At 40.0% G+C, this 27,286-nt stretch overlaps 1 protein-coding gene across 2 annotated transcripts; it reads right to left on the bottom strand.

Annotated features, from left to right (window-relative positions):
* Window positions 1–26,922, bottom strand: AGO2 (argonaute RISC catalytic component 2). 2 transcript variants are annotated; one of them, XM_029959466.1, is made up of 18 exons: window positions 26,696–26,922; window positions 22,772–22,892; window positions 17,278–17,462; window positions 15,882–16,018; window positions 15,532–15,666; window positions 14,258–14,345; window positions 13,429–13,576; window positions 13,124–13,243; window positions 12,869–12,991; window positions 11,906–12,039; window positions 9,497–9,681; window positions 7,359–7,518; window positions 5,166–5,256; window positions 3,936–4,130; window positions 2,657–2,791; window positions 1,823–1,924; window positions 1,247–1,446; window positions 1–992 (listed from the first exon to the last, which is right to left on the bottom strand). In XM_029959466.1, the coding sequence occupies exons 1-18, from the start codon at window positions 26,920–26,922 to the stop codon at window positions 884–886; spliced, it is 2,595 nt and encodes an 864-aa protein (XP_029815326.1). In that variant the 3' UTR covers window positions 1–883. The 2 variants fall into 2 exon arrangements, with proteins under 2 accessions (XP_029815326.1, XP_029815327.1); XM_029959467.1 differs by having other exon boundaries at window positions 17,278–17,459.
* Between the last annotated feature and the right edge of the window lie 364 nt (window positions 26,923–27,286).

The raw sequence follows: 27,286 nt of genomic DNA, 5'->3' as shown, positions 1-27,286 counted from the left end.
TTTATCACCACAGACCCGTATTCTTTATAGACTTTGGAAAGTAAGTGTCACAGTCCTGTATGACAAATCCTAAAGTTAGCTGTCAGTATGATTTTTAAAAAAATCTTTACAAGTTTTTTAAATGGCACATTTTCTTTTGCCAATCTAACTGGAGCTATTAAAAGCTTAGGTACAAGTTTATTCTTTTTTTTTTTTTAAATTCATCTTTAGCCTATGAAAAACATTTTCAAATGCAGCACAATAAAAAACATTCAAGAACAAGCTTCAGAAAATACATTTGCCCTTAGACACACAGAGAATAATCTGAGAATAATCTTTATAAGACAGTTGAAAACCAGGATTTTGTCACTCTCTTATTTTGAAAATAAAAATTTTGTAAATTCATCTAGAATAATCAAGGCTTCATAAATAGTAAAAAAATGCTTTGCTTTGCATTAAAAGCTAATTCACAGCATTTTAGCTCATCAAACCTTAGTATGAATTAGATCTTTCCAAATTATTAAAAGCAACTCAATGAACAGCAAACTGAATGAGGAGTTTTGTGGGTTGGGTTGTTGGTTTTTTGTTTGTTTGTTTTTTCCTTCCCTAAGCCCTGAGATTGCAGCTCTTGATTTAATTATAAAATGGGTCTGTTTTATACCAAGCAGCTTAGAGATTTTTTGGCAAACCACATTTCCAACAATAGTGGGGTTTGGTACAAGAATGCAGTTTGTAATCAAGTCTGAAATTCTGGACGGAAGGCTTCCTTGCAAAACGGGAAAGAAAGGAATTAAGATGTGTAACTCATTGCTGGCTGCCCCTGGAGCTGGGGTTGGTCTAAGTGCAGCTGGTCTTGTGTGAATCCAACTCTGTCTCGTACGGAGTCGCTAAACATTAAAACATGTCAAGCAAAGTACATCGTGCGCAGCGTGTCCTGGTGAACTTGAACTGCCTTGGCAAGTGCTTGGTGGTCTCTGCCATTGCTCTGACCAGAAGTGTGGCTTCCTTCAGCACTGCAAGAGAAGGGGGGGGGGAAAGAAAACACAACAGGTTGGGGGAGGGGGGAAGAGAAACCCTGTTTAATCTGCCTCTCCTTGCAGGTGTTTTTTGTATTATTGGTTCTTTTGAACAGAATGGTCAAAAGTTAATCACCCCAGTAAAATTTCCCCTCAAACTGCTGAGGACACCACTGATTACAGACTTAGCAAGCCCACTGCCTTCCTGCTTCCTTTCAAGTTCTGTAAGAATTCCAAAACTCTGGACTCACCTGTCATGCTCTTTATCCACCAGATGGTACCTGGCTCTGAAGGCAACCAGGTGTGCGTAATACGCCGGTGCGGGGATGGACACGGAGCGGGTGCAGCGTACGTACGTGTGACACAGCTGGTAGGTGAGGATCTGCAGCTCATCCGAGGAGAAACGATTGTCATCCCACAGGACATGGTAATGAGAGGGTCTGCTTGTTCCCTGGGGGCACAGGACACACAGGGACATCAGCTTTTCAAAAACATCTCCTTAAATTTCCACCCCTGCAGGAGAACTGCAGCGGAATGGTCTTTTCCTTAAAAATCACAGGGAGCAGTTCTACAGATTTCTGCAAATCTTTCCTTTAAAAGGCAAGGTAAACAACCTCCTTCCTTGCTCCCCACCTTACTAATCCCTTTCTCCTTTTTGATAGGATTGTGTTTTCTAGAATTTCATCCCTGTTACTGAAATTAAATGGTCGTATTGAAATGCACTTTCATCTTGACAAACTTACATCTGGCAAAAAGCCATCAGACAACATTTTGCCTAAAGGTGCTTTAACAGCTGAAAAGTTACCATCCCACACAAAATGCCTTACCTGAATCCCAGCATGACTACACAGGTAAAAGTCAAACTCTGATGGGTGGGTGATTTTTGTGTCCACTGTGGTACCAGCTGGAATGTTTCCACTCTTTCCAACCTGTGGGAAGAGAAAATGCAGACAGTAAGGCACACAAAGTTGGTTTTTTTTTCCTTTTCAGTTCTATAGCAAGGAAAAAACACAAGAAAAAGATCCATAAAAAGCAGAAAGTGAAGGAGAATGAGCAAAACTGAAATTTTGTTCAAGTGAAAATCTGCAGTGTCTCTAGTATGGAGGAAAAAAAGAGACAAGCTGCTCTTAGATATTATCTAAAAAGATCAGTTTTTCTGAATAAAGTCAAAAGGAGCTTCTGCAACTGATTTGTCAAATTCTTTTCACCTTCCCACTCCAGGATAGGTTATTCCTCTGTAACTTTTCCTGTTTATACCTGAGAGGGGACAATCCTCAGTTATCAGACAGCCTGCCTCTTCCCTCAAAAACTCTTCAAAGCAGAACTAAAAAAATACTCTTTACTTTCAAACAATTTAACAACTGTAATCAGAGCATTTATTAATTTAACAACTACCCTCATGTCAGCATTAGAAGTTAATAATTACTGCCTTGAAATCTAGTGGGTTTCAAGTGCTCCCACAGAGAAGCCTGACAGAAGGAAAGAGAACATGAAGAGCCGTATCTGTGAGCAGAGATTTGCCATTAGGAACTCTCCATTCCCAGCAGTAGCTCCATCCTGGGCTTGGGGAGTCTCCTCTCCACACAGAAAGTCCCAAAAATCAGCAGCAACAGGTGCCTTGGCTGCCTGCTGGACACGTGCTGGTCACAATCAGAACATACCCGTTCGTTTTTATCCGTGCAGAAGAGTCTGGTGTGATGCCTTTTCTGCACAACTATAAATGTGATTCCAGGCTGATAATCCTTCTCTAGTTTAATGCAAGCCTCTCTGATGGCCAGCAGCTCGTGGTGCAGCACCTGAACCACAAACACAGAGAGGTGTGACAAATATGAACCGCTGCAATCCCACAGGTTTATTTATCTACAGCTTATTTATCATGTTCCTTCTTGCACTGTCACTCAGAGTAATGAGATGTCAAAGCATTCAGGATCAAACCTTAATTTTTTCCCTTAATGAGAACAAATTAGGTCACCAGTTTCCTGAGCCAGACGAGAGCTGCTTCCATATTTGTTCAGCTCCAAGCATTAGGCTCGGACTAATACACTGCATGTCAAAATCTTTTTAACTGCCAAATACAAATGAACATTTAATTAGGCTGTTGAATATACAGCAGACTAATTATTTTTCAGACTAGTACAAGGGATAAAATCCAGAATTACTCAGCTGCTCTTTCCCAGCTTTGTGAAATCTCATGCAGGACTACAGGCATCAATAATAAGGAAAGTGGAATAAACAAAAAAGCAATTATTTGAAATTTAGGTTAATTATACGTTAAAAATTCAGTGAAAACCAGTGGTAATTGAAAAAGAAAATTTCATACAAAGATTATTTTATCAATTCAAGTTAATTAAGTGACCTTTACTCCCTTCCCCTTGGGTTTTGAGAAGTTGACTACATTCTGTATATTTTAATTTACATACAAATACTGGAAAAGAAAGTGTATGTAAATATCTGTAAAATATATAGAAAAATATTTCATAAAATATGGTCTTTGCAAGCAAACAAAATAAATACAACAAAGTATCTGATGAGTTTTAAAAGGAATCAATTAAAAGTGGCAGTGTGAAAATACACCATTTATTAATCCCGGTTTAAAAAGTAGGAACATTAGTTTACAGTTAATTTTTCTTTACTGCCCACATTCTGTGTGATACAGTCTGACTAATACATCTTGAACAGGTCACAGATGTGGAACATAACTCGAGTGCTAAAACTATACTTCATAATCTATAATTTGTAAAGGGAATTATTTTAAAGGGGAAAAGTATTTTAAAAACCACGTGAAAAATATGGAAACACTTCTCCTGCCCTGCTTGGTTAGAACCCAACAAATTTGCCGAGGGAAGATTTGCTGAGGATATGTTTTTTTTTTTGCATAACTCAAATCACATAAAACCACATTACTACCAGTAAACTACATTTCAAAAAGGAAAACATCACCTGTTGAAACTGCCCCTCCGAAACACCGTCCCTGTAGAAGATGATCCGAGTGGGTTTGAACCTCGTTGATTTGTAGAACTGGATGAGCAGCTCCCTGACCATGGCAGCCAAATCCTGGATGATTTCTTGCCGGTGCTGCTGGACCCGAACGGTGGCACAGTATCGGTTGGGATGAGCGTCCATGCTTCCCACAACCTGGGGGAAAAGATGCTCAGTCTCGAACCAAAGAGCACTTTAATAAAGGTATTTCATAAGAAAACTGCACTGTCTTTTTAACGGGGTCTTGCAAACCAAGTGGTTGACCTGGCAAAGATGTAGCTGAAACTAAAATGGGCTTGGAAAGACTTTGGAGTTCTGCCCGCCTGTGGCAACACACCCTGCTGAAAGGGAAAACTTATTTTAAATCTAGAAGACTAATTTCCCATTTGCACCTACATACTTAAAAAAAAAAAAAAAATCAAATACAATTTGGAGACCTGATATCATGAAACCATTGATTTAGTTCAGACTGCAGAACAGGAATTTGAACTCTGGAAGACCAAGTCCCTTTTCGGGACACTGGGGATAAGTCCATCAAACTGAAACAGTGAGGCACTACAGAAATATCCACACCAAGGGAATGGATTTATGTTTATGAAACACCAGCATTCATTTTCCCTGGACACACAGGTGTAATAACTTTCTAAAACAGGTATTTGTTTATTTAGCATTACAGGCTACGATACTGCACATACCACCAAAGATCTTCATTATTAAATAATCCAGAGCAGCCATTACAGGTGTTTCACAGTGTCCTACATTCAGGAGCATATTTCCAAGAGATCACTGCACATTCTGTGTGGTCAGGAAGCCTGAGCCCCCAAAACCCACAAGTGAGCCAGTCGAGTTCCCTATCAGCAGTGAAGAAATTCTTAACATTTCTTACTGCTGAAGAAGCAGATTTAAACATGCACCAGCTCATTACAGGCTGCTGATAAATATCAGCTCCCAGGAAAGCTCCTCCGTGCAAGAGCAGCTCAGGCATTTTACAAGCTAATACACCCATTTAAGTAATTAGCAGCAGAGCAAGCTCTCTGAAGTTTCATTAGATTCCTGCAGAAAAATAATTTATAATACTATAATTAGGCAATCAGAAGCAATGGACCACAAATGAACTGAAAGCAATAAACTGCATTAGAGTTGAGCAGCAGGAGAGAGCTGGGGTTAAAGATTAGGACACAATTCACTCACTGCAGCAATGGAAGGCTTTTTCCCATCTCCAGCTGGTGGGTGAGTTACATCTGCACCAAGGAATATGACAGGCTGCTGGAATACTGGGGGTCTGGCAAAGAGAGAGGAAATTTGTAAAAGCAGTAAGATTTCTGCTTAATAAAGCACATTAAAACTCCAATAGACAGCGCTCTGTACTCCTGCAGTGAATTCCTCAACAACTGGCACTTGAGTAGAGTTGATCACTTGTCCTGTGGCAGTGATTAGAAATCCTGATTAAGGCTCTCATACTAAATACTTGGGCAGATTTTTAAAGCACAGCTAATTACTACTCTTAATTACAAATTACTTTAAAAATATATCTTTTTTTTTTAACTTGGAGAATTGGAGCCTTTATTAATCAGACCATGGAAAAGAATAAAAGTTGATCCCTTAGCATCAATTGGCATCTGAGAAAATTAAAGGACTGGGAAATATAAAAGATGCTACAAATAAAAATATTTTTTTCTGTGTTGGTGAAGAAGTACAAAAACTGTAGCTACTAAAATTATTATTTTAAAAGTAGATTTTTTAAAAAGTATGCTTCAAAGCTTTAAACAAACCTTTAAGTTATTAATCCACTGCACCAAGAGCAGAACACCACAACATTACAATGCAAATTTTAAGCTTCAACTCTACTCCTTAATAAAGCATTTTTAAAGAGAAAATCTTAAGCCACCACCAGAATTTTTTTGTGTGTATGTGGGTGTGTAGGGGAGTGGTTAAATGGTTATGGGGATAAATTAAGCTATTTGAAGACCTTCTCTAAAAAGAAATGGGAAGGTAATTATAACAATGTAACATGCAATGCCAGTTCTATTCCCATTTCCTCAGCCAACAGAAAATAATAATTAGCGAGTTCTGTTTTCAATACCCAAAACCTGCACTTTTACAGAATGCCAAGGTGTTGTGTGTAGTTGTGCCATTTTCCCCCTTTACTTAACTCCATTTTCACAAAAAAACAAATCCAAAACCCAACAAAACCCCCACCACTGTGCCTTTCTGAATCACACACTCTGCAGTACCATGATTTCAGTTGCTTTAACAGGAGGCTCCAACAAACCCAGGCTGAGTCTATTGAGTTCAATACACAGAATTTAACAAGATACACAGATATACATCCCTTTGGTAATGTGTTCTTTTTCTTCTTCCCTAAGTACTTGTTGGATTATTTTTGAGCAGGTGCCTCCTGACCAGCCTAAATACTCTTAAGTGAAAATTTGCTTATCAGTGCAGAACAGAATGTTGATTTCTCTGAACCAGGTTCCCAAGAATGATGTAGCAGGTTATTCCCTGAGCTCTCTCTGCAACTTGGAAATGCAATGATTGTAAAAAGGCCCTCTTTTTACTGATGTAGAGACACATTTGTTCATTTTGATTGAAGTAACTTTATCTATCTTTACATTAGGCTTCTCTATCCTGCACAGGTAAGAAAAAACAAGCTGTATTTTGTCCATTCTCCCATTAGAATTTCTTGTCACTGATTTTTTAATAAAAATGGTAAGAAGTTTCAATTTGAGAATGTTTGTTTTAAGATGTTAAAGGCAAGGTCCCTCTTTTTTTGACAAACAGCATTTGCTTCACTCCTTCTCAACTCCACACAGGACTTCAGTGACACATCAGATATGGAATTCAGTAGCAGCAAGATAACTTCACTGAATTATAGTCATAGTATAATCAAACCTTATCAATGTAACACAAGTAAGAAATTACAAGTTAAACTGGACCTGGAAACCAACTGAGTTTTCTGCTCCCAGCTTTTCGTTCTTTAAATGTCTGTGTAAGTTAAGACATACAACAAAATGAAGAATTTTGACCACAATTAAACTATCCAGGAAAAGGCACTACTATTCTAGAGGGTCTCTGCTTCTTTCTGAAAACTCAAGGCAAACAGAATATTACAGATTTTTTCATTCAAGTGGAAGTTGTGCTCTTCAATGGGCAGATCGCGATAACAATATTTTTATTATAAATTCCAACAGAAACAAGAATTCCTCTCCAGTCTGGGGAACCTAACTTTTGCAGGACTACTTATTACAAGCCAAAAGAGAGTTTGTCTGAAGAGTCTCTTAAGCTACAGGGCTACGACTGCAGATAAAAGCACTCGGTTATCTCAGTATGACGCACGTTCAATTTACAACACAATCCCCTCCTCCTTTCTGAAAGATGACTTACCTTCCCTGTGGCAGCAGAATGTTATTTACGCCTCCTAATTTGACATTTATTTTTAAGCAAAGGTTAGACAGGGTTTGTGGTGTTGTTCTCTGGACGTTTTTCATCTGAACACACTGTGTGGCCATTCCCAGCACGGTGTCCCCGACGCGCTTCACCTCCGCTGCAGAACAGAAAGAAACAAACAAAAAACATTTGCAAATTGCAAATCAAACCACCCAGGAAATGTGAATTCAGCACCAATTAACTACACCTAGAGTTGTAGCAAAGAGGTCAGCAAACTTAAAGGAACAAGGCAAAACCTAACCCCAAAACCCAACACAGCCTCCAATGAACCTCCCCCCAGTCCTGCACTGCTCCACCTTCCCAGTGACTAAATATAATAACTAAAGGCACTGTTGGCTTTTATATTAAGAATTTTTTTTAATTGTTATTTTAGAATTATAGTGTTATATCATCACCTTTAGTTAATTATGTGGGTAATATCAGGATGATGAGCACTTGTTTCATTACTGAACACTGGACTAGTAACACAAACCTAATAGTAACGTGTTGAGTAACATTCAGCTAACCAGTTTATCACTTCCCCACTGCAAGTTTATTACTTGCATAGAAAGTGGTCAGTTCAGCAAAGGATGGCCCTTAAAACTCAAAAAAACTCATTAAGTACTGTACAATTCCAAAGGTTAAAACCAAATCCTATAATTAACAACAAAACTGAGACTCAAAGGCTTTAAGAGAGCCATACTCTTACACTCAGGGAGGAAATTTAGGCTCCAAGACTGGCTCAGAGAAGATGCAACCTCCACTCTGGTAACAGGAGAGGAAAAGAGCAGGGTGGGAAGAGGAGAAAAGACAAGGCTGTGGGCATAGGAAGTGCAGGGCAGGGAAGAGCACAGGGAGAAAATAAGGAGAGATGATTAGAGGGGGCAGAAATAACTGTAATTAAAGATAATGACAAGGAAAGCAGATGAGAATGGTACCACATCCTCTCAGTGTTTAAGTAAAGGAAAGAGTTCCCTTTTAATGCCAAGCAGGAAAAGTGAAAACGCCATTTTGCACTGAATTTCTATTGAACAGATTAGAGATGAGCCACTTCCTTTGCAAGGCTGAACTCGAGGGGAAAACAAAGTACTGTTTCCTTAAGGTTCCTTGTTTAATCTCTCCTTTCATCTTGAATGAGATAATCTCAAATTTAGAAAATTATTTTGTGTTATGTTAAATTGGTGAGAGTGAGGGATGGGATAAAACAAATCTGCAGCTGCTTGGTAGATCTGAGCCATTAGAGAAGAGAGTCCATGAAGCCAGAGAAGAAAAATAGTGGATGCTGCTCCAATTAGGCAAGGTAAGTGAAAAGGGGACAGGAAAACAAGCAGTCTTGCCTTTAGGAAGAGTTGGTTCAAACCAAAATGCATGATTTCTCTAAAACATTAAAACCTGTGTGTGTGCTATGCAAAATGCACTGACTGTCCCTCTGTTTCCAAGAAACAGTTTAGCTTGCTGAGCTTTCACTTTGCATGCATCTGCATCCTCACAACCAGAGTTAAAAAACTGAAATAATAGGAAAACCAGACAGAAATCTTCTCCTTCACTCAAACATTTTGAGTTCAAATGTGTTTGAACAATGCTCTCAGGCACATGGTTTGACTCTTGGGGCTGGTCATGTGCAGGGCTAAGAGTTGGACTCAATGATCCTTGTGGATCCCTTCCAACTCAGCATCTTCTGTGATTTTTTGCCAAAGGGTGATAGTGTGAGTAAGCAAAGATGCTCTAAAAGCTACACAGTTCTGGAGGTCATTACTTCTTCAATCACTTGGAATCTTCAGCACACAGGTTACATTAAGAATATTTTAACCCACTGTGTACCAATCTCATCAATCTCACCAAAGCCCTGGTTTAGCTTTCTCACTCACAACCTGCATCTCAAATGCAACCAGCAGGAAGAATATGGAAAAGCAAATTAAAAGCACAGAAAAAATAATGAAACATCATGCAACACAAAAAGAATAATAAAAGTAATTTATAGCCTGTTCCCTAAATGGAATTTATATAGTTAAACCAGCATTAAACCTCTCTCATTTGGATACTTCCCAAAAACCACATGAAGTTGTGACTGAAACACACAATTTCCACTTACTGACCATAGACTGGTGTTTTTCCTGGCAGAATCACCACGACAAGCTGCAGCCCAGTGTAAGTGTTCTTGAGGTGTCTGAACATGGGCTCCACGCTGTCGGCTCCCTGCGCGTATTTACAGAAGCACGGCTGCCCCTGGATTGGCATTCCAGCATCCCTGGAAATCTTCCTCAGTTGTTCTGTAAAGGACCTGAAGGATGTAAATAAATACATCAGGTTCTCAGGTAGCAAAACTCATCTTGGTTTTTGTTCTTATTTTTAACTGAACAGTCCAAAAACCTGAACATTTACCCCAAGTGCATCTTTAATCGTCTGTGTAGTCACGGAAGGAAAAACAGGAAATATGCTGCATAAATAACACCATTAATAAAAACATCATTTCCAAAGCAAATTCCACCTGATTTCATCTTTCTACAGGAGATACAGCACAAGCTACTTTTTTTTCAAAAACACTGCAACAATGACATTTTGGATAGCCTGCTCCACCTTAATTCCATGTGGTACTACACTACAGAAAGGGCTGGACTTCCTTCTTCTTGCTGAGGGAAACAACCAACAGAAGTTACCAGCAACTGTCCCACTGAATTGATCTAACATCAATAATAATACACAAGAAAAACTTGCTAGATACCAGAGAAAAGGTGTATCCTGGAGGTGAAGACAAACCTTCTCCAAGGACAGTGCAAATGTAAGTGGATGGAACTGGTCAGAAATAGAGACAACCCAAGTTTTTCAGAGGCTTCCACCAGTGAAGCCCTTTTAGCTCACTGATAAAAGCCCCCTTTATGTTGGGGTGGGTGCCCCCAGAGGTGTCTAAACTGCTTCACCAAAGGGTGCCAAGGTGCCACCCACTGAGAGGGTGTGAAGATTTAGTTTCTTCCAAACCCATTGTTAACTTGCATGAATCATAATAGTGTGTGAGCTCCAGCCCTGCAGCCTGGGGCTCCTGGCAGAACACGGGCACGGTACTTCCCCTGGAAAAACAGACACTCACCACTGTAGCAGAGTCAGTGGCAGAACATCCCCCTATTCCTGGAAGTGTTAAAGGCCAGGTTGGATGGGGCTTGGAGCAACCTGGTCTAGTGGAAGGTGTCCCTGCCAGTGGCAATGGGGTGGAACAAGAAGAGGTTTACTCTCCCTTCCAACTCAAATCATTCTCTGGTTTTAACATTCAAGTCTCATGGCTCAAAACCTGAGCTGTTTTAGAAGTCCATCTGGAAGTAAGGTGTCTAAGGTTTTCTGCCCGTTCCCAAGAGGTAAAGCAGGATGATTTGGAAGACTCTTAGGGAATTTGAGGGTTTACTCTGACATTATCTACAGCATCTGAGTTCCAACTTTCTCAACAAGTTGTAACAAGAGCCCACAAGATGGAACTGGACACAGCCATATTCTTTGCATGGAGAAATGTCCTCTCCTGGTAAGGACCATCTCCATCTAAGCTATCAAATAATTTCACTTTGGCTCACTGTGTTGAAGAATTCTGCCTATTTCTCAAAACTGAATCACTTCACTTATGCAGCATTTCCACTGGAAGAAACAGCACGGAAGGGAAAATTCCGTGGCAGCCTCGTTCCTACCATCTGTCTGGAGGGAACAAGTTCCTCCCTTACACAATGGGCAGAAAAAGTAAGATTCCCACCCTTTGCTCATCACTTGTCAGGGAAAAATTCCCATGCTATTTGGCAAATCATCTGAAGGAACCCTGCTATGGCAATAGCACTGGTATGAGCAGCCACTGCCCTGCATTCACCTCACAAAAAGAAGGTGAGTCACCTTTCAGGGCAGCTCCAAAAGCAGCACTAGCCCATGCACAAAGGGAAAGCAGCTGTGTGTGGAAGAAGCAACCAGGCATCCACCCAGGCCTGCACACTTTCCCACATCCAAGATGGTAGATGTCACTTTTAACAACACTCTTTCAACTATCATATTCCATCCAAAGATAAAGAAACCAAATCTGAAAGTTTCATATAAATGCTCAAAGTCAATGAAACAACTAGTCCTACTCATCTGGCAAATACAGCAACTTGCACAATCCAGGAACTCTAAAGGGGAAAAAGTTTTAGACAGAAGTTGGATTGCTTTTTAATTTTCCTTTTACGTAAGTTCAGCACAAATAAAGCAATTCCAACCAGAACAGAACCCAACAGAACCTACATGTTAGCCTTCACTCTTGACACAAACACCCATCACTGGTCAGAAATCCGCCACGAAGCATAAATGGGTTTTGTTAAGTCTGATTTGCAGGAAATCACACTGGCATCACCCAAAGAGAGACCGAACTTCAAAAACACTTAAAGATGTACTGCCATATGTTAAACGATTTAACAAAATATATATTCTAAATGAATAAGTGAAATCATGACACTTCCATCCATAATAAGTAATAAAATCACCATCTTACAAACCACACTTACTTCAGATGAACTTCAGTGCACTGGCGCTGGGGAGCAAAGCACGCGATTGCCCAGACCTTTATTTCAATCCCAGTGTGAAACTGTTTATTCCTCATGTCCCAGACTCCTTGAACTGGTGTAGCAATTGCTTTATTCTGGAAGTGGAAGGAAAAAGAAAATAAAACAATAAGGCAAAACTTGATTCATGCTAAATAAAAAGTAGTTATGCTTCTAGTTCCCTCCACCTGGCAGGTGATTTGTACTCTCAGATCTTTCTCTTCCCTGTGCAAATATCCATTCTATCTTTTAGCAATCATTCTATCCGTGTAGCAAGACAGCTTGTTAACAGGTGAAAAATAAAGACATGTTGTTCATTTTTATTGGTGATCATTTCCTTTGGTTGTATAAATCAGCAGCAGATTAAAATTAGTTACAGAGAGTAAGTCAGATTCACCTGGTATAGAACATTAAAGAGAACCTACATTTCTACAGTGGCACTTTACAGCTGCTCAGTGAATTTTTCCAAGAGGGACCTAATCTAAATACTATGAATATTTTGCACATCACTAAGTACTGGTAAATAGTGAAGCATGGAATACCCTGAGTTGGAAGGGACTGACAAGGATCATCCAAGTCCAACTCCTGGCCCTGCACAGGACAACCCCAAGAATCCCACCATGTGCCTGAGAGCCATGTGCCTGTTCCAGTGCCCAACCACCCTTCTGAGTTTACACAGACACATTTTTAACCCAGCTTTGCTTTCAGAAATAAGGAAGCAACTGAGGGAGATGCAACACAGCCATTACATTTAAGGACTTTGAGAACCTAAATGTAAATTCCAAACATTACACCTATGCCAACTTTACCCCTTACATCCAACATAACTAATTTAAAACAGCCATATTACAGGAGTTATCCCAGCTGGTGCTGGAAGCCATCACAGACTGGTGTGTATCCCTTGGGTACAGTATCCCTTGGACATACCCTGCCTCCATAGAGGATTGAGGGAGGCTGGAGGACTCTGCCGGTCACATCCGTCATTTCATCTTTGACCATTATCCCAAATTCCCGAACGTAAGGGTCGGTGTTAAAACTTGCACTCCGCATCTGGAATTAAAAAAATTGATAAAAAACAAGCTCATCACTTGTATGCAGGGCATGAACACATTCAGTACGTGCCAAAGGCAGGCAAAATTAAGTTCCTCACAACACCTCACTCGTGTTTGACACAACACTCACCAACTTGCTGATCTCCTCTTGACGGTCCGGTGCTGATCTGGCAGTGGCTCGAATCATAGTGGAAGTTTGATTGTCAGTGAGTTTCTTTATGCATCTTTGTCCTGCCACTATGTTGCACACCTAAAATATCCACCACAGAAAGGAAATTAAAAACCAAAATGCAACTGTGTTTTGGTTCATTGCTGCGCTACAGAATTTCTGAAGTTGGCTACTCAAAAAGCAGTTTGTCAACATTTGAACCTTTTCCCCCCTCTGTCCCCTTTCCCCCAGTCCCAGAATACAGTATTATCCATGAGTTTACTTGCCTCCAGAGGAAGGTATGTGTGTTTCTGCTCCTGTCCAACTTGTAAACATGGAAGGTGAGGATAGCGTAAAACTAATTTATGCCTGTCCTTGAAATACTGAGCTACAGTGCATTCAACTGTTTGTCCATTCTCCTGCTGAAGTGGGAATCTATTGGAAAGCATATATGAAAAGAAGCTGTTACTTCATGCAAAATACTTTCCCACAGTTCCTCAATACATTTCTTGGCACAAGTTAAGCTTATTGAAAGAGCACAAAACAAAGCCTGAACAATTAAATGCTAGATTTAGATACCATCAGTTATCTTCTTGTAAAAAGCTGCTATCAGTTTTGTTCCTTATATTACTTCCTTAAAAATGGGATTCAATACCTCCATATTCAAGTTATCTGCAAACCTCTGGTTAGTGATTAAAAAGAAACATTTTTTTCCAGAGGAAAAATAGATGGGCAATAAGCAAGATTAGAAAGCTGATCCCAGCGGGCATTACTGTTCTATTTGAAAGTTGTGAGAAACAGCAGGCTACGAACAGGACACCCTGTTCTTCCAATGTTGAAGAAATCCAAAAAAGAGAGGAAGAAAGAAGAAAAACCCAACCAACCAAAAAACTCCCCAAATTCAAAATGAAGCAATTGGTTCAAATGCCATGGCCTTCATTATAGTATAAAACAGAACAAAAAGAACAGCAAAGCTGGGAAAATACTGGTATATTTTAAGGGTATCAACCAAAAAAAGCATCATTTTTCAAGCAACTTTTCCTATGTCAGCAATGCAAGTGAGGTGTTTTTCCAGTTTGAGACCAAACATGCTTAAAAAGCAGCAAAATCCTTTACGTTTGGTGGCTTGCTGGTCGTCTGGTGACATTGCACACTCTGTACTTCCTTTTCATTTGTCCACAGTGTGTTATCTCCACCTTTAGACCTAAAAATCGGAAAACATATATCACCATCTCTTCAAAATCAAGGTGTCAGCCTCTAAACTGCTACACAAGACCACTTAAACTGTGCAGTGAAGCCATTTCCTATTTAGCACCAAAGGGTATCCCACAGAGAACTCAAAAACAGCAATTTACAGCCTTAAAATTTAGAGCCACCAAACTTCAGCCGAAGTTCAACACAGAATTTTAGAGACAAGATGAAATCCCAAAGGCCCAGGAGTGCAGAGATGACGCTGAACACATCCTGAGAACTCCAGTTCTGTACCTCCAAGGAAGTCCAGGATGGGGAAAGGACAGAAAGGGCACACAACCTCCTTGAAACAAAAACCCTTGTTTATATTTTTTGTCTAAACATACAATGTCTGTGAGACCTCCAACTATTGCAGCCAGCCCTGAACTAATGAATTGGGAGTGGGGAAGAAAAAAACACCCAAACAGCCTCCAGGAGCTCATGGAATGAAGCAACTCAGTGCCTGATATTTTTTCAGAACATTTACAACCAACACAGACTCTGGATTCACTTATACTTTTCATGTTAACTTCTAGCTGGGCAAAGATAATTTTGTGTGCATTTTGTGGAAACAAGAAAGGAAGGTGCAGGATAGATTTATGGAGTTTTTCTTTTTTAACTTGTTGTCTTTCTACCAAGAATATCAGGAAGAAGGATCTCCATTTTCCAGGAGAAATCTTAAGTGAACAAAACCAGTAAGACTTCTTCCTCCTGGACTCTTTGCTTCAGCCACTATACAGCAGAATAACTGTAATTTACTTCCAGGAGAGTGTATGTATGAAATATACCTAAGCATGCAAAGCCACATTGTTAATTCATAGTAAAATCTGGAATACAAACATCCTGATATCAGTAACTGGAGTTGGAATTGTACTGTTGAGTGGAACTGGACTATGAAAATCCCAACATCAGCAACTGGAAAAATTTAAGCTTGGGTAATTAAAAAAACATGAAATCCCAATCTTTGTAAATATTTAGAAATCAACAGATTAGGAAATGGAGTATCTTTGTCATGGAACTGGGATTGGCACTACTGATATGTTTCAAAAGTGAAAAATATTAAGCTTTTATCTCCAAATACAGTGACTGATACAGAAAGTATTTTGCAGATGTCATGGTAACACATCAGACGAATAAAGCAGTTTCATATAATTTATTACCTTTTATTTCTTTGGTAAACTTTACCCTTTGGGAATCTGTCAGAGGTTTTTGTTGTTCTTCAATACTTTTGAAGTCCAGAACTTCACATACGAACTCAATCACTGGCTGTGCTTTGTAAAATGCAGTTGCAGACACTGCAGACAGAAACATTAATGGTGTGTTGCAACAACACAGAGGAAATTTTTAAGAACATTTTTAAGAACATTTTTAAGAACATTTTTAAGAACATTTTTAAGAACATTTTTAAGAACATTTTTAAGAACATTTTTAAGAACATTTTTAAGAAATCCAACAAATGGAACTGTATTTGAGAAAGAAGAAACAATACATTATATTTTGTAGCACCTACCATCAATATTTAACATCATTTTCCACAATGAAGGTCTGACTGACTGATGGAAGCCAAACCAAACCTCCCTGCCACCACCCAAAGGATTTGAGCACCCTTCTGATGCTGTAAAAAAAGATCTCCCCACGGGAGTATACCTGCAATAAAGCAAAAAAATGCACATCAGACAACTAAAGCAAAAAAAAATTCCTGTTCACAAAAGCACAGAAATGTCAGAGATTCAAAGAACCAATAATCTGAGATTCCTGGCAGGACTCTGGTTACACCTCTAAAATCCAGCTCATTACAGTGAGAAACTGGCTACTACTCAAGTTTAACTTCATTTTCAGTATACTCTTTAATATATCTACCAATTCAGACAAAAAGCATTTTTATTTGCATTCTATTAAAAATTCAGCTGCGCTTCAGTAAGAAAAGAATTAAACATCTCTGCTATTTAAACACCAATGCAATAATCTCTCCCCTTACTTGTGCTACTCTGAAACACAACAGACATTATGTGTGGGTAAACAAGTGATCTAATAAACATTTCTGATACATCTTTCCTCTTGATAATTAAGTCCTGCACACTTAATAGCAAACTAATCATATCCAGAGCCAGTATGATACTCTGAACAAGCTATCTGACAGAATGGGCTGTTTTCTGTGCTGTAAAACCTGATTAAAGTTAAAAACCTTTTTAATCCATAACATGAGGATAGAGTCAACATACTATAAGGCTATTTAAAGTAATTTGCATAAGTTTAACTCATATTCCCTGTTTAGCCCTTCAAAATGGAAATGTTCAGCCCTACTAAACTTTACTTTCCAATTGAATATAATTTGCACAGTGGTCTTAAGTGACCTGTTTCGTGGCAGCAGAATTAAGCCCAGTATCTCTTGGTGTGACTGAAAATACTGTAGATCCCACTTACTTGGAAAATAAAACAAGTCAAGTAGTTTTTCAGTTTTTCTTTTCTATAAAAATAGCCATATAGGGTGCCATTAATGTCCCCCCAGCACTGTATCCTTTATACAGAACTGGCAATGAACATCTGCCCAAGGACACATAGGAAAAGGGTAACAAGTTGATTTAAAACCACCCTTCCACCTCTACCAACCTCCAAGTATCTCCCACTCGGGGAGAGCTTCCTTCTCCAAGGCTACAGGGAAAAGAGGGAGATGGCAGGACACCCCTGAGCCAAAAGCACACAAACAGGGAGCCAGAACACTGGGGGAAGGGTCTCGTGTCCCAGGCTGGAGGCTCCTAATCCCACTGGATGAGTGAAAAGCACCGTGTTGCCCCTTGCCTGAGCCTGCCATCTGCTGTGGTTGAGCTATGAAAGCACATCCTACCCAAAAAGGCCACCAAAGCGATTTAAATAACATCTAAACCACGTCAAGGTCTTCCCCTCACCTCATGGAAGGCAAGTGCCTCATCACTACATCCAGTGCCTGGATGGTCTCAAACGGGACACTTGGCAGCCGGCCAGAAAGAGCATCATGTAAAGCCTGCAAACTCACACAGGACATCCACTTTATAGCCACCTTAAATATTCTGTCCTTTCCTTCTCCTGGCAGCGTGACCTCCAGCTCCACCTGCAACAATGCCAAACAACAAACCAAGATGATTCTTTCCATTGAAAGAGGGGGGGAAATGGAAGGGGCTCGGAAGGGACGATGGATTCCTCTGAACAGCCCTATAAAGCACGGGAGGAGACAAAAAGCAGTGATGAAGCAACAATATGCATTAGGTACAGCCTCTTTTTGCAGCTGAGATCTTCCCAAAGGTGTATTTCAGAAACCTGGAGTGCTTCCCAGCTGGCAGCTATCTCCCTCTGTCAGGCAACACTGTAATTTGGGAGCGCTTGTATCAACCGGGAGGTCTCGGTGAAGATCCGATAACCTGATTTCAGATCCCTACCACGTCCCAATGCATCACTGCTCATGTCAGCTCCAGCACACCCAAAATAAAACATGGGCTGTCACCACCTGCCAAGACTCATGAATTTCTGGTATTTGCTCTCTAGAGCACTCGAGTGCTTTATATACTACTGCTGTAGACACAGTTCAAACAAGAGAAAACAGGAGCTTTAAAACAGAGATTAAAAAACCAAACACCAACCCCCCCCAAAAACCAAAAAACCCACAAAACCCACCAAGCCAGAACACTCTTATTTTGAAATACCAAAGAAAGAATAAATGGTGACCCCCAAGTACTAATGATGATATTAGGCACGAAACATCTTATGCCATCTTATGCCTACTTTGAATTTTTTTGTCTAAAAAAACACTGACAAACTACATTATGGTAAATTACTTCATCCAATTACTTGTAATTATTTGTAATGCTGATTTCTCCTCTTTCCTAAAGAAAGTCTGAGCACCAAAGTTCTTAAGCCGACTAAAATTAAGGCTTGTCTGAAATGATTAGCAGTTGTGGGAGTGACTACAAGAAATAACAAGATCAGAGTATCCTTTGTGCTGGATACAAACAAAAAACGTTGTATTTTCCTGTCCTAGGGAGCTTGCAATTTAAATACAAAAGGCATCCACTTAACAGACAAACTGCAATTAGAGGGCCAGCAAAAATAATAGGTGGGTAACAGCAAACCAGGATCTGCCAGCATCTGGTCTCTTGCGACAGTTCGATTCTTCTGTCCAAAAATAGGAAGGAAAGATAAAACACAAATAGCAAGCCTTCCCCTGTGCCCCCAAAATGAGCTGACCATCTATAGTAGGCACACAAAATTAATATTACAGCTGCATCTCTCCTCTAGCACAAACATCATTCCCCAGGAGACCCGAGCAGAGGAAGGAGCTGCACGGCTGTGGGAGAGCAACGGGAACTGGAGTCTAATCACGGGTCACTGCGGTGAATCTGGCCCAGAAGGTCAGCTCAGCTCAAATCTGTGCAAAGACAGGGACAAGTTTTCAGCTCACACAGGTTGGAAGTTCTCCATGAAACCTTTTTTTCCATCACACCATGAAAAGGTCCTCAACTTGGCTCTCATGTACAGTAGGTGGAAGAGTCTATCACTCCTGAGGTGTATTTTCCTTTAAACCTCTCTCTTCCTCCAAATCAAGTTTTGTAATTTCTGCTTGAGCAACTTGGTCTAGTGGAGGTGGCCCTGCTATGGTAGGGGGTTGGAATGACATGACCTTTAAGGTCCCTTCCAAACAAAACCATTCTACACTTATTCCCAATACTGTCAATACACAACTAATCTGATTATTAACAATTGTTGGCACCCTTAATCTAAAAAAAGGATTTAATTTTACTTTTTTTCGCCCTCCCCTGGTGTCTATTTAGAAAACTCCTTCACCATGATAGAATGGAAGATGAAGAATGTGTTGCAGTATCCATGTCCCTGGTGGAAATAAACGACCCAGGATTGAAGAATTTCTATTCCAGGTGTTCGACTGCAAACACTGATGAAGTTTAGCAGAGCTGTGACTGCTGAATTTGGCCCAAGCAGTTTTTGCTGCTGGGTCTGACTCCACTTCAGAAGAGTTGACTTAAGAGTCACTGCTCAAATAAATAAGTTTTAAATCCAACTTTCCTGTTTGGTTTTTTTTTTTCCCCTTAAATATCTCACTTCATTTACACACTACTGAAAGTTTATGTGTAGTTAAAAAAAAAACCAAACAAAACACAAAAATATAAAAAAATGTGTCCTTAATCCTCATGCACAAGTTCACATATACTTTTAGGCACTACTAATCAGAGTCTATATCTTTCAGTAATATTTTATTTATTCCACCCTATAGTTTTATAAGGACAAATGAACACATTTATGTTTGACAGAGTAAACATAACAAGAAAAATTTCAAAAAGAAAGTAATTTTAAATGGGAATTTTACTATGTCCATAACTATTAGGGATAAACTCTACAGCAAAATTTAATGTTTGATTTATAATCTATCCCCAAATAATAAAAAAAATTTACAGTCTCAGTCACTAACCTGCTACCTGCTAGACCCACTGCTAAACTGCAAGACAGTTAACATAATTTTGCAGCTAAAGGAACTAAATGAAAGAGATTTTACTGTCAGGATGAAAAAAATCATTAAGCCTGTAGAAAAATTTTAAAGCCATTCTTAAAAAGAATAGGTCTTGAAGCTGATGTGGTCTGAATTACTAATACAAATCATAATAGTACTGTTTAAAAATAATAAAAATTAAACCTGACCATGTGTTTTTGGGGAATTTTTAGTACTCCTTCTTCTGTATAAAATATAGGCAACATTACATGATTATTTTGTCGTGTTTTGAGCATACAAAGTACTTTTTCTCTATTAATCCAAGAGCTTTTCCTTCCCATGGGTTCAGGGGAAAGCAGATGAACAGTTCCCAATCAAATATTTGGTTGCCTACCTCCCACAGCCTTGTGTGGAAACCTCAAGCTATGGATGTAGGAAAGAGCTCTGCTTCTGTCATGTACAGAGCTCTCAGCAGTACTTCAAACACAGAGAGGAGTTTGTGGCCATGCACAGGACTGAGATTTTCCTTCTGGAAAGGGGAACAGCAGCAGGATTGCTGTATCCAACTGCTCTGAATGGTTCATTCATAATTACTGTTTTTCTAATTAAAGACTAATTAAGATGTAGGTTAAGATCTATCAGATGTTCCTGTATCTCGCTAGGTGAGAGAACTCTCAAGTTCAATTAAAATTAAATTCTAGCTTTTAATTGCAGAGGGACATTTTAGGGAGATACATAAGTAATGCAGGAATTGAGTACAAAGCTGCTGTTGGAGGTGACCTGGGTTTGCTGCTTGAACATATGAGGAAAGAGGAGACTATTAAATATCTTCCTACCTTAACACTGTCTTTCTTCTCAATGTGTACAAGTAAAAACTAAGAAAATATCATGTTAATATTTACATATTCCATATTTGTTCTGAAAGGTCTAAAGAAATGAAGAAATTAAAGAGTGAAAATAAGGTACAATAAGGAAAGAATGAAAACAGGTTTGATAACCAGGAAAGCTAAGCAGAAGAGTATTTATCTAAACAGAAAAAGATATAAAAGAAGCAGAGCTGTCAGCAAGGACCAAAAAAACCCAGGCCACAACAACCACTACCAACAAGAGATGAGGAGAGAGTGCAATTTGGTGTCAGCCCTCTGTTTAGCACCAGTTCTTCCACCACCAAAGCATACTGCAAGTAAGTTAAGATCTTCCACGTAGATTAAGGATCATCTATTAATCACTGTATGTTCATGAATCTTTTCAATATGATCCTAAATGTAATCAGATGTGCAGCAAGCTTACTCATTTTTTATGTACAGAACAAAGAAAACCCCACCAAAGAAACTTAATCTAATTATGCTGGAGCAAAGTCCTAATACCTACAAGCTTCACACTGGTTTAAATCATGCTTAAACCAATTTAGCACCATGTAAAAATTTCCTGCATTAAGCTAAATTTTCCCACATCCGATTTTAAACGGCTCAAGGTTTATCTCTATTAGCTCTTTCCTCCAGGGGAACATTAATACATGTAGAGCAGAACAACTGACAGTGTCCTGTATCCCATGGGAAACAGTAAAAAAACCAGGAGTTTATTGAAAGTGAGCCTAAATGTGAGCCACAGATGAAACCACCTGAACTTTCCACTAAACCTCCACTAAAAACACCTCCTCAGCGACCACCTATTCCATGTGATCATCACTCTGGCAAGACTGGGAACTTTTTTCCTGGATGAGGAAAAAAAGAGTAATCTCTAATACTTTTAATGAGCCCTTTACAGTTTACCCAGACATTACCTTATTGGTTAATGAAGAGTAATTAAGACTGGAGGAGAGATTGACCTTTACTGCACGACATTCACTTAAACAGATTGGGAGGGAATAAAAAATTTCACATATGAGATTAAGAGCTTGATTCAGGTAGAACTATTAACTATGTCAAGCACTGCACAGGCAAACAGGATGGGACAGCAAAGAACTATTTTAGAGCTGCTGAATTTCAGAACACCTGAGCTCTGTTCCCAGTTTCTACATTTTTCTGTATTCCCCTTTACCCCTTACATTTTATTTTTGTCTCTTGAGGTTGTAATCAACTCTTATGGGATAGGATAGTCCTTCCCTGTAACTGTGCAGGCCTCACCTTGCACCCATAGCAGAAGGGACTTACTGTACTACCACCAGGAATGAAAAATGAATGAAAATTAACGATAAAAAGGCCACGGAAAATTCAAACTGGTATTGGATCACAGATGCCCAGGCTAAGTTATTTTATAGGGCTTGTATGTTAGTATATTCCAACAGTCCCTTCTACTTCACCAGTCAATGGGCACTGGAGCAGCTCCAACCAGAGCCCGAAGAGGTCACCGCCCCACGGAGGGCTGGCAAAGAGAATAGTCCCCTCCAACTGCCCCAGGGCTAAGATAGCAGGTCTTAACCTGTGCAGTTTAAATTAGTTTGGCTCTCAGTCATAAAGGATTAGGGAAGAGGTTCTATACAGGCAACAGAGAGATGGAGGAGCTTCTTCCAGCTACTGATAGAGAGAATAAGCTTAGAGTGAGCCTTGATGAGATTAGCGAGGTGAGAGAACAGCTGCTGCTGCCTGGAGGGTGTTCCCAGTCCCCTCTAAACTCAGCTCTGTTCTCACTTTCTCCCCAGTGCCAGTCTGGAGCTGGTCCAGTGTCTGGGGCAGCTGATCCAGCTCACCAATGCAGCAGAAACCACACCAGAGGAGAGGAAGAGAGGGAAGAAAGAAGGGAAATGGAAGGGGGAGTGACCACTCCAACAGCAACAACACTTGAGTCCTGGCAAACCACACCCTGAGCAGAGCGACAACAGCAGGAGACATCTACTCCAGAAACAATCTGTTCTATCAGCTGTTAGACAGGCTCTGAAAATACCACCTTAAAATCTTCAACTAGAAACTTTTCTATTTAAAACTTACTTTATCTCTCCCGATGGGAAGTGGCATAGCTGTGTAAAGGTTTTTTCTTCCATCAAACACTGGTTTGCGGTCCCCAAAAATCTGGGTTTTAAAGTGCTGAACCATATGCTCCACTATTTCTCTGAAAATACAAAAAGATTAAGTTAATTCAACGTTTTACTTTGAATGTTAAGTAGTAGACGAATACTAACACTAATATTTACCAATACAGATATTAGGTAAATGAAAGGATTGTCCACTTTTGGCTATTACAGGTAAGATTTGTTTGACTGTTCTGAATTAATGCAATCTTTTCCTAGACTATACTGTTTTCTTAAAACTGCTATTTTTAGCTTTTTCAGGTTTAAACTTTCCTTCCTCTTTTCTGTGATCTAATGAAAGTGGTGAAGTGAAAGCTTGTGCTTTCTCACGCTCAGAACAAGAGGTGCTGGGTATCTCCTGGGGCTTCTGCTTCCCTGTCCTACAGCCCTTTCTGCAGAGGACCAGAGACCAAAAACTCAGCAGACTAAGCAGCTTTCAAAAATATCACTATCCCATCTTACAGCCTCAGTGTAATGATGACACTTCTATGATGACAGCAACATGCAAACTTTTTGCATTACACCAGGATAACTTTTAAATTCAATTTTTTCATGTCCCCAGAAAAACTGGGATCCATCCAACAGAGCTGGATATGCCCTTTCACCGGGACCTGTGCATATTAAAAATATTCATTTAAGCATGGCTGGAATTAGGCTGCATGTCTGTATGAATGGGGAAACCACTCACACAGTTCTTGTCAAACCACAGTGTTTACACACTGGTCATGCAAAGCAGTTCAGCAGCCATGGGAGGTCAGCTGGAGTAATAACACCCTTTGATGCCAAAGGTCTTTGGTCCCAGTGTCCCAGAGAGACATCCTTCAGGCCACGTGTGATATTCAAAATCCATCAGCAATCTGCAATCTGAACACAGAGCCTGGGGCAAAAGGGCATTAAGAGGTTAAAACAACAGAGAAAGGAAACCACTGTTCCTTCAGCACTGCTGACAACCACCAGCTCAGAGATGCTGCAGGTGAGTGCTTCAGACACCTCCACTTGGCAAGAGAATTAACCCAGCACACAGTCAAGTATGAGAGTGCTGCAAAACCTGAGATGAAACTCTGAGCTCATTCAAGAAAAGAATTAAGACTGTTTTAACTGGTAATTTCTTTGCTGTGTCCCAAGACTTATCTTAAAATAAGATGTGACCACTGAAAGAAATTCTTATGACTTCCTGTGCAGTATGAATCAAACCTGACCCAGTAATATCTGCCTCAGGTCTGCAGTGTCTGACTGAACAAGCAGATAATTTGAAGGGTGGGACGAAGGAGGTGTTTTTCAACCTTGAGTTAAAGATTGAGCTATGGAAACTCCACTCTTTTTCTGAGCAAGTTCTTCTGACTGTGAACTGCTTTATATAAAAAAATGAACACTTCCACTTAATGTTTTCAAGCTTCAAACCACATCCACATTTAGCAACAGAGCTTCTCAGCTGTGGGTGGAGATATCAATGAAAACTACGTTATTTTTTCTCCATGTGAAGTTAAAAGAAGAGTTATTTACAAATTCACCAACTTCAGCCCTTTGGGACTACTGTTCTACTGAGCTCCTGTAAGCACACCAAGAACTCTGGGCCAGCAACTGGACCCACAGTTCATCCTCCACGCTGAACAGGTCCTCGTGAATTAAAGTGTATAACCAAACTCACACTGCTCACTCAGCCTGTCCAACTCCCCAAATAGACCTGGCCTTTCTGCCACACATGAATTGCAGTCAGACTGTATTAATTTGGCACAGCAGCACGTTGTCTCAGCTGTGTGTTTCCCAGTCCTGCTCCAGCTCATGTCTCAGTGTGGAACTTGCACGTACACTACACATCCTACAGGGATCTGCAGGACCACAGCATGAGCTGGAGTAAACCCTAGAGTAAAACTGAAGAATGAAGCTGGGACAGATGAGGGAGTAGAGTAAAAAAAAAATCTCCCTCTATCCTTTTTAGAGGTTACAACATGTAAAGTAATCATAAAAACTACTTACTGAAAATATACATCTGAATTACATAACCAAAATACTAGAAACATGTAAGCCAGCTGGAAAAAAGCATCATTTAGAATTGGATTACACGTGCATCCTGCATAATCCCATATACAGATATCCCATATCCCATGTATCCCAGTACACACATAGGACTGAAAGGTCACAGCTCACAACAACCCAGGTAGGGGCAGGTGAGTGCAGGGACATTACAGGGTAATACACACAGCAGTAAGAACTCAGAAGAAATAAAACATACAGTTCAGTAAGTGAATCCAATCTGTATTCTTACCACACTGCACTGAGAAACGTGCACCACACCACTGCTGAATGCATTTATGACATCTCTGCTTACTGCAAAGGGCATTTAATCTGTGCAGATCTGTCCCCACTCCTGTTACAACAGAGGAGTGACCAACCTGACAAAGCAGAGCAGGACAAGAGCTGGCAGTGGAGAAAACTTGCTGCTGAACATAATCTGCCTTTTCAGTGAGGAAAAACTGCTTTAATAATTATGCTCTCTGCCACTGGCAAGCACCCACATGCAGGACCATAACAGACTGATCACACAGAACTACAACACACACAAGCCGTGCAGCACTCAGCTCCCAGAGGAGCTACAGAGGCAATGTGGATCACTGTGGATCAGCCAGCAGCAGTTGTGAGGGCTGGAGCAGTGGCAGGAATATCAGTTAATGAAAGCAAAGCTCTCATGGCTCCCACTGTGAAAAAAGTGACTGCTCAAAGTGGTTTTCAGTGGTCCAGTGCAGTAGGAGCACGTCGGTGAAATCAGCACTTGCCCTTGGGCAAGAAGAGAGTTCAGCTTAATACATTTAACAACAGTCTTTGCTTTTAAAACTGAACTCAGTTCTCGACTACTTGAAAAATTAAATTTATAACAGATCACCACAGGAAAAAAAAAAAAAGGACAGCAAAGCAGAGTGATGCTGCTTTATGAAAACACTATCATCACCAACTCCTCAGAATAACAACAGAGAATGCCCTCAGGTTTATTAAATCACGTTAAGAAAACCGTGGCTTTCAGGTGGCTTTTTTGACTCCACACTTCGTTCATTTTCATGATTTCATATTCCACCCATGTGACCTTTTTTAACAAGGAAAGGTTTTGCTCTTGAATATATAAACAAGCCATTCTGATCCTCTACAGCTGACATGTAGGTAGTTATGATGATGACACTTGTGGTTTTCCAGTCAGTGCCAAGTCTCGTTCTCAAGTTTCACTTCTGGCAACGCTGCTCTTTTTCAAGTCAATGAAGCTGCACACTCTGACTAACAAGGCACACATGCCAAGTGCAAGACCTGCCTGCTTGTTTCCTTGGCCACCTTGCTATCTGTTTCAGGAGCACAGCTTTCCCTTATATAGATTCTACTGATGGAGGATAATTTCTTACCTAATTTAGTACCTCTACGATCCTCTCACAGCAGCACAAACAAATGGGTTTTTCCTTCCTTTGGGAGTAGGGAAAGGTGGGAAAACAAGCTGGTTACACCAACTCCCTGCGGAAGGACTCATCAATTGCACTTCAATATTTAAACAAGCAATACTAAATCATATTTAAAAAGTTGGCTCATACTGACCCAGCTCCACTAGAGCTAGTACAGTTTATCCATCTGTCACCAGTGGCTTTGATCAGCAGCATCTTAAGATGCTGATGAATTCAATCCAAATAAAGACTTGGAGGGAAATAAAGAGCCCACGGATGGATATGCAAAGTTGGAAGTGATCAATACAACCAGTGGCTAAAGCCAGACACATCCTCTCAGCCATCGGGGAAAGCACATGGGTCTAGCATTTTCAAAGGAAAACAAGACTGTAAATAAACTGAGGAAAAGCAAAGCACAGTATTACCTGTTAACTCTTCTAGGGCATTTTTCTGGCTTTATATCCAATTCATAATGGTAGATATCTATTTTAGGAATGTCCATTTCAAAGAAGTTGGCCTGCAGTTTGATTGTTCTCCCAGAAGTGCCAAAATCTGGTCGAGGAGGTGGTTTAAAGGCATATCCCTGTATTGGTGGTGGCAACGGTGGAGGAGGTGTGAGCACTGAAACAGAGAGAAAGCACAGCTTAGCCATCAGCTGTATCAAACTGACAGCTCAACAAATTTACCCATGGCTATCTGACAATGAATCACAGCACATTTCAACTGGTAGCTTTTTTTAAACAATCAAAAGCATACAAAAATACAAATAATCAAAAAACCCTGCTATCAGGAGTCCATGAATTCTATCTTCTTCCCATGCTTGTTCACCATTTGCTGTATTTCCTAGCCCTGATTACTGAACAGAATCTTAAAATCAGTTGCATTTTCCTATACTACAAGTCAGGTAGGTGGGCATGTCATAGTCCAAGTGGGCACTGCTGAGAAAGTGAGAACCAAGATCTTCCTTATAGGGAAGAACCTTGGTTTCAAAACAAATCACTTAAACATTTTTATTT

This window comes from Manacus vitellinus, unplaced genomic scaffold (genome assembly GCF_001715985.3).
Source record: "Manacus vitellinus isolate BGI_N305 unplaced genomic scaffold, ASM171598v3 scaffold_1_pilon, whole genome shotgun sequence".
Classification (NCBI taxonomy): domain Eukaryota; kingdom Metazoa; phylum Chordata; class Aves; order Passeriformes; family Pipridae; genus Manacus; species Manacus vitellinus.
The sequence above is the reverse complement of the archived record's forward strand: the minus strand, read 5'-3'. Positions and strand labels throughout refer to the sequence as shown.

What these genes read in the sequence shown, in the direction of transcription:
- AGO2 (XM_029959466.1), bottom strand. Translation starts at nt 26,922, where the DNA reads ATGGCTAAGCTGTGCTTTCTCTCTGTTTCAGTGCTCACACCTCCTCCA. An exon ending in TGCACTGAAGTTCATCTGAA is followed by an intron (nt 9,682 to 11,905) that starts GTAAGTGTGGTT and finishes TACATCCTTCAG; the next exon opens with GTCCTTTACAGAACAACTGA. An exon ending in GCACGGATAAAAACGAACGG is followed by an intron (nt 1,925 to 2,656) that starts GTATGTTCTGAT and finishes CTCTTCCCACAG; the next exon opens with GTTGGAAAGAGTGGAAACAT.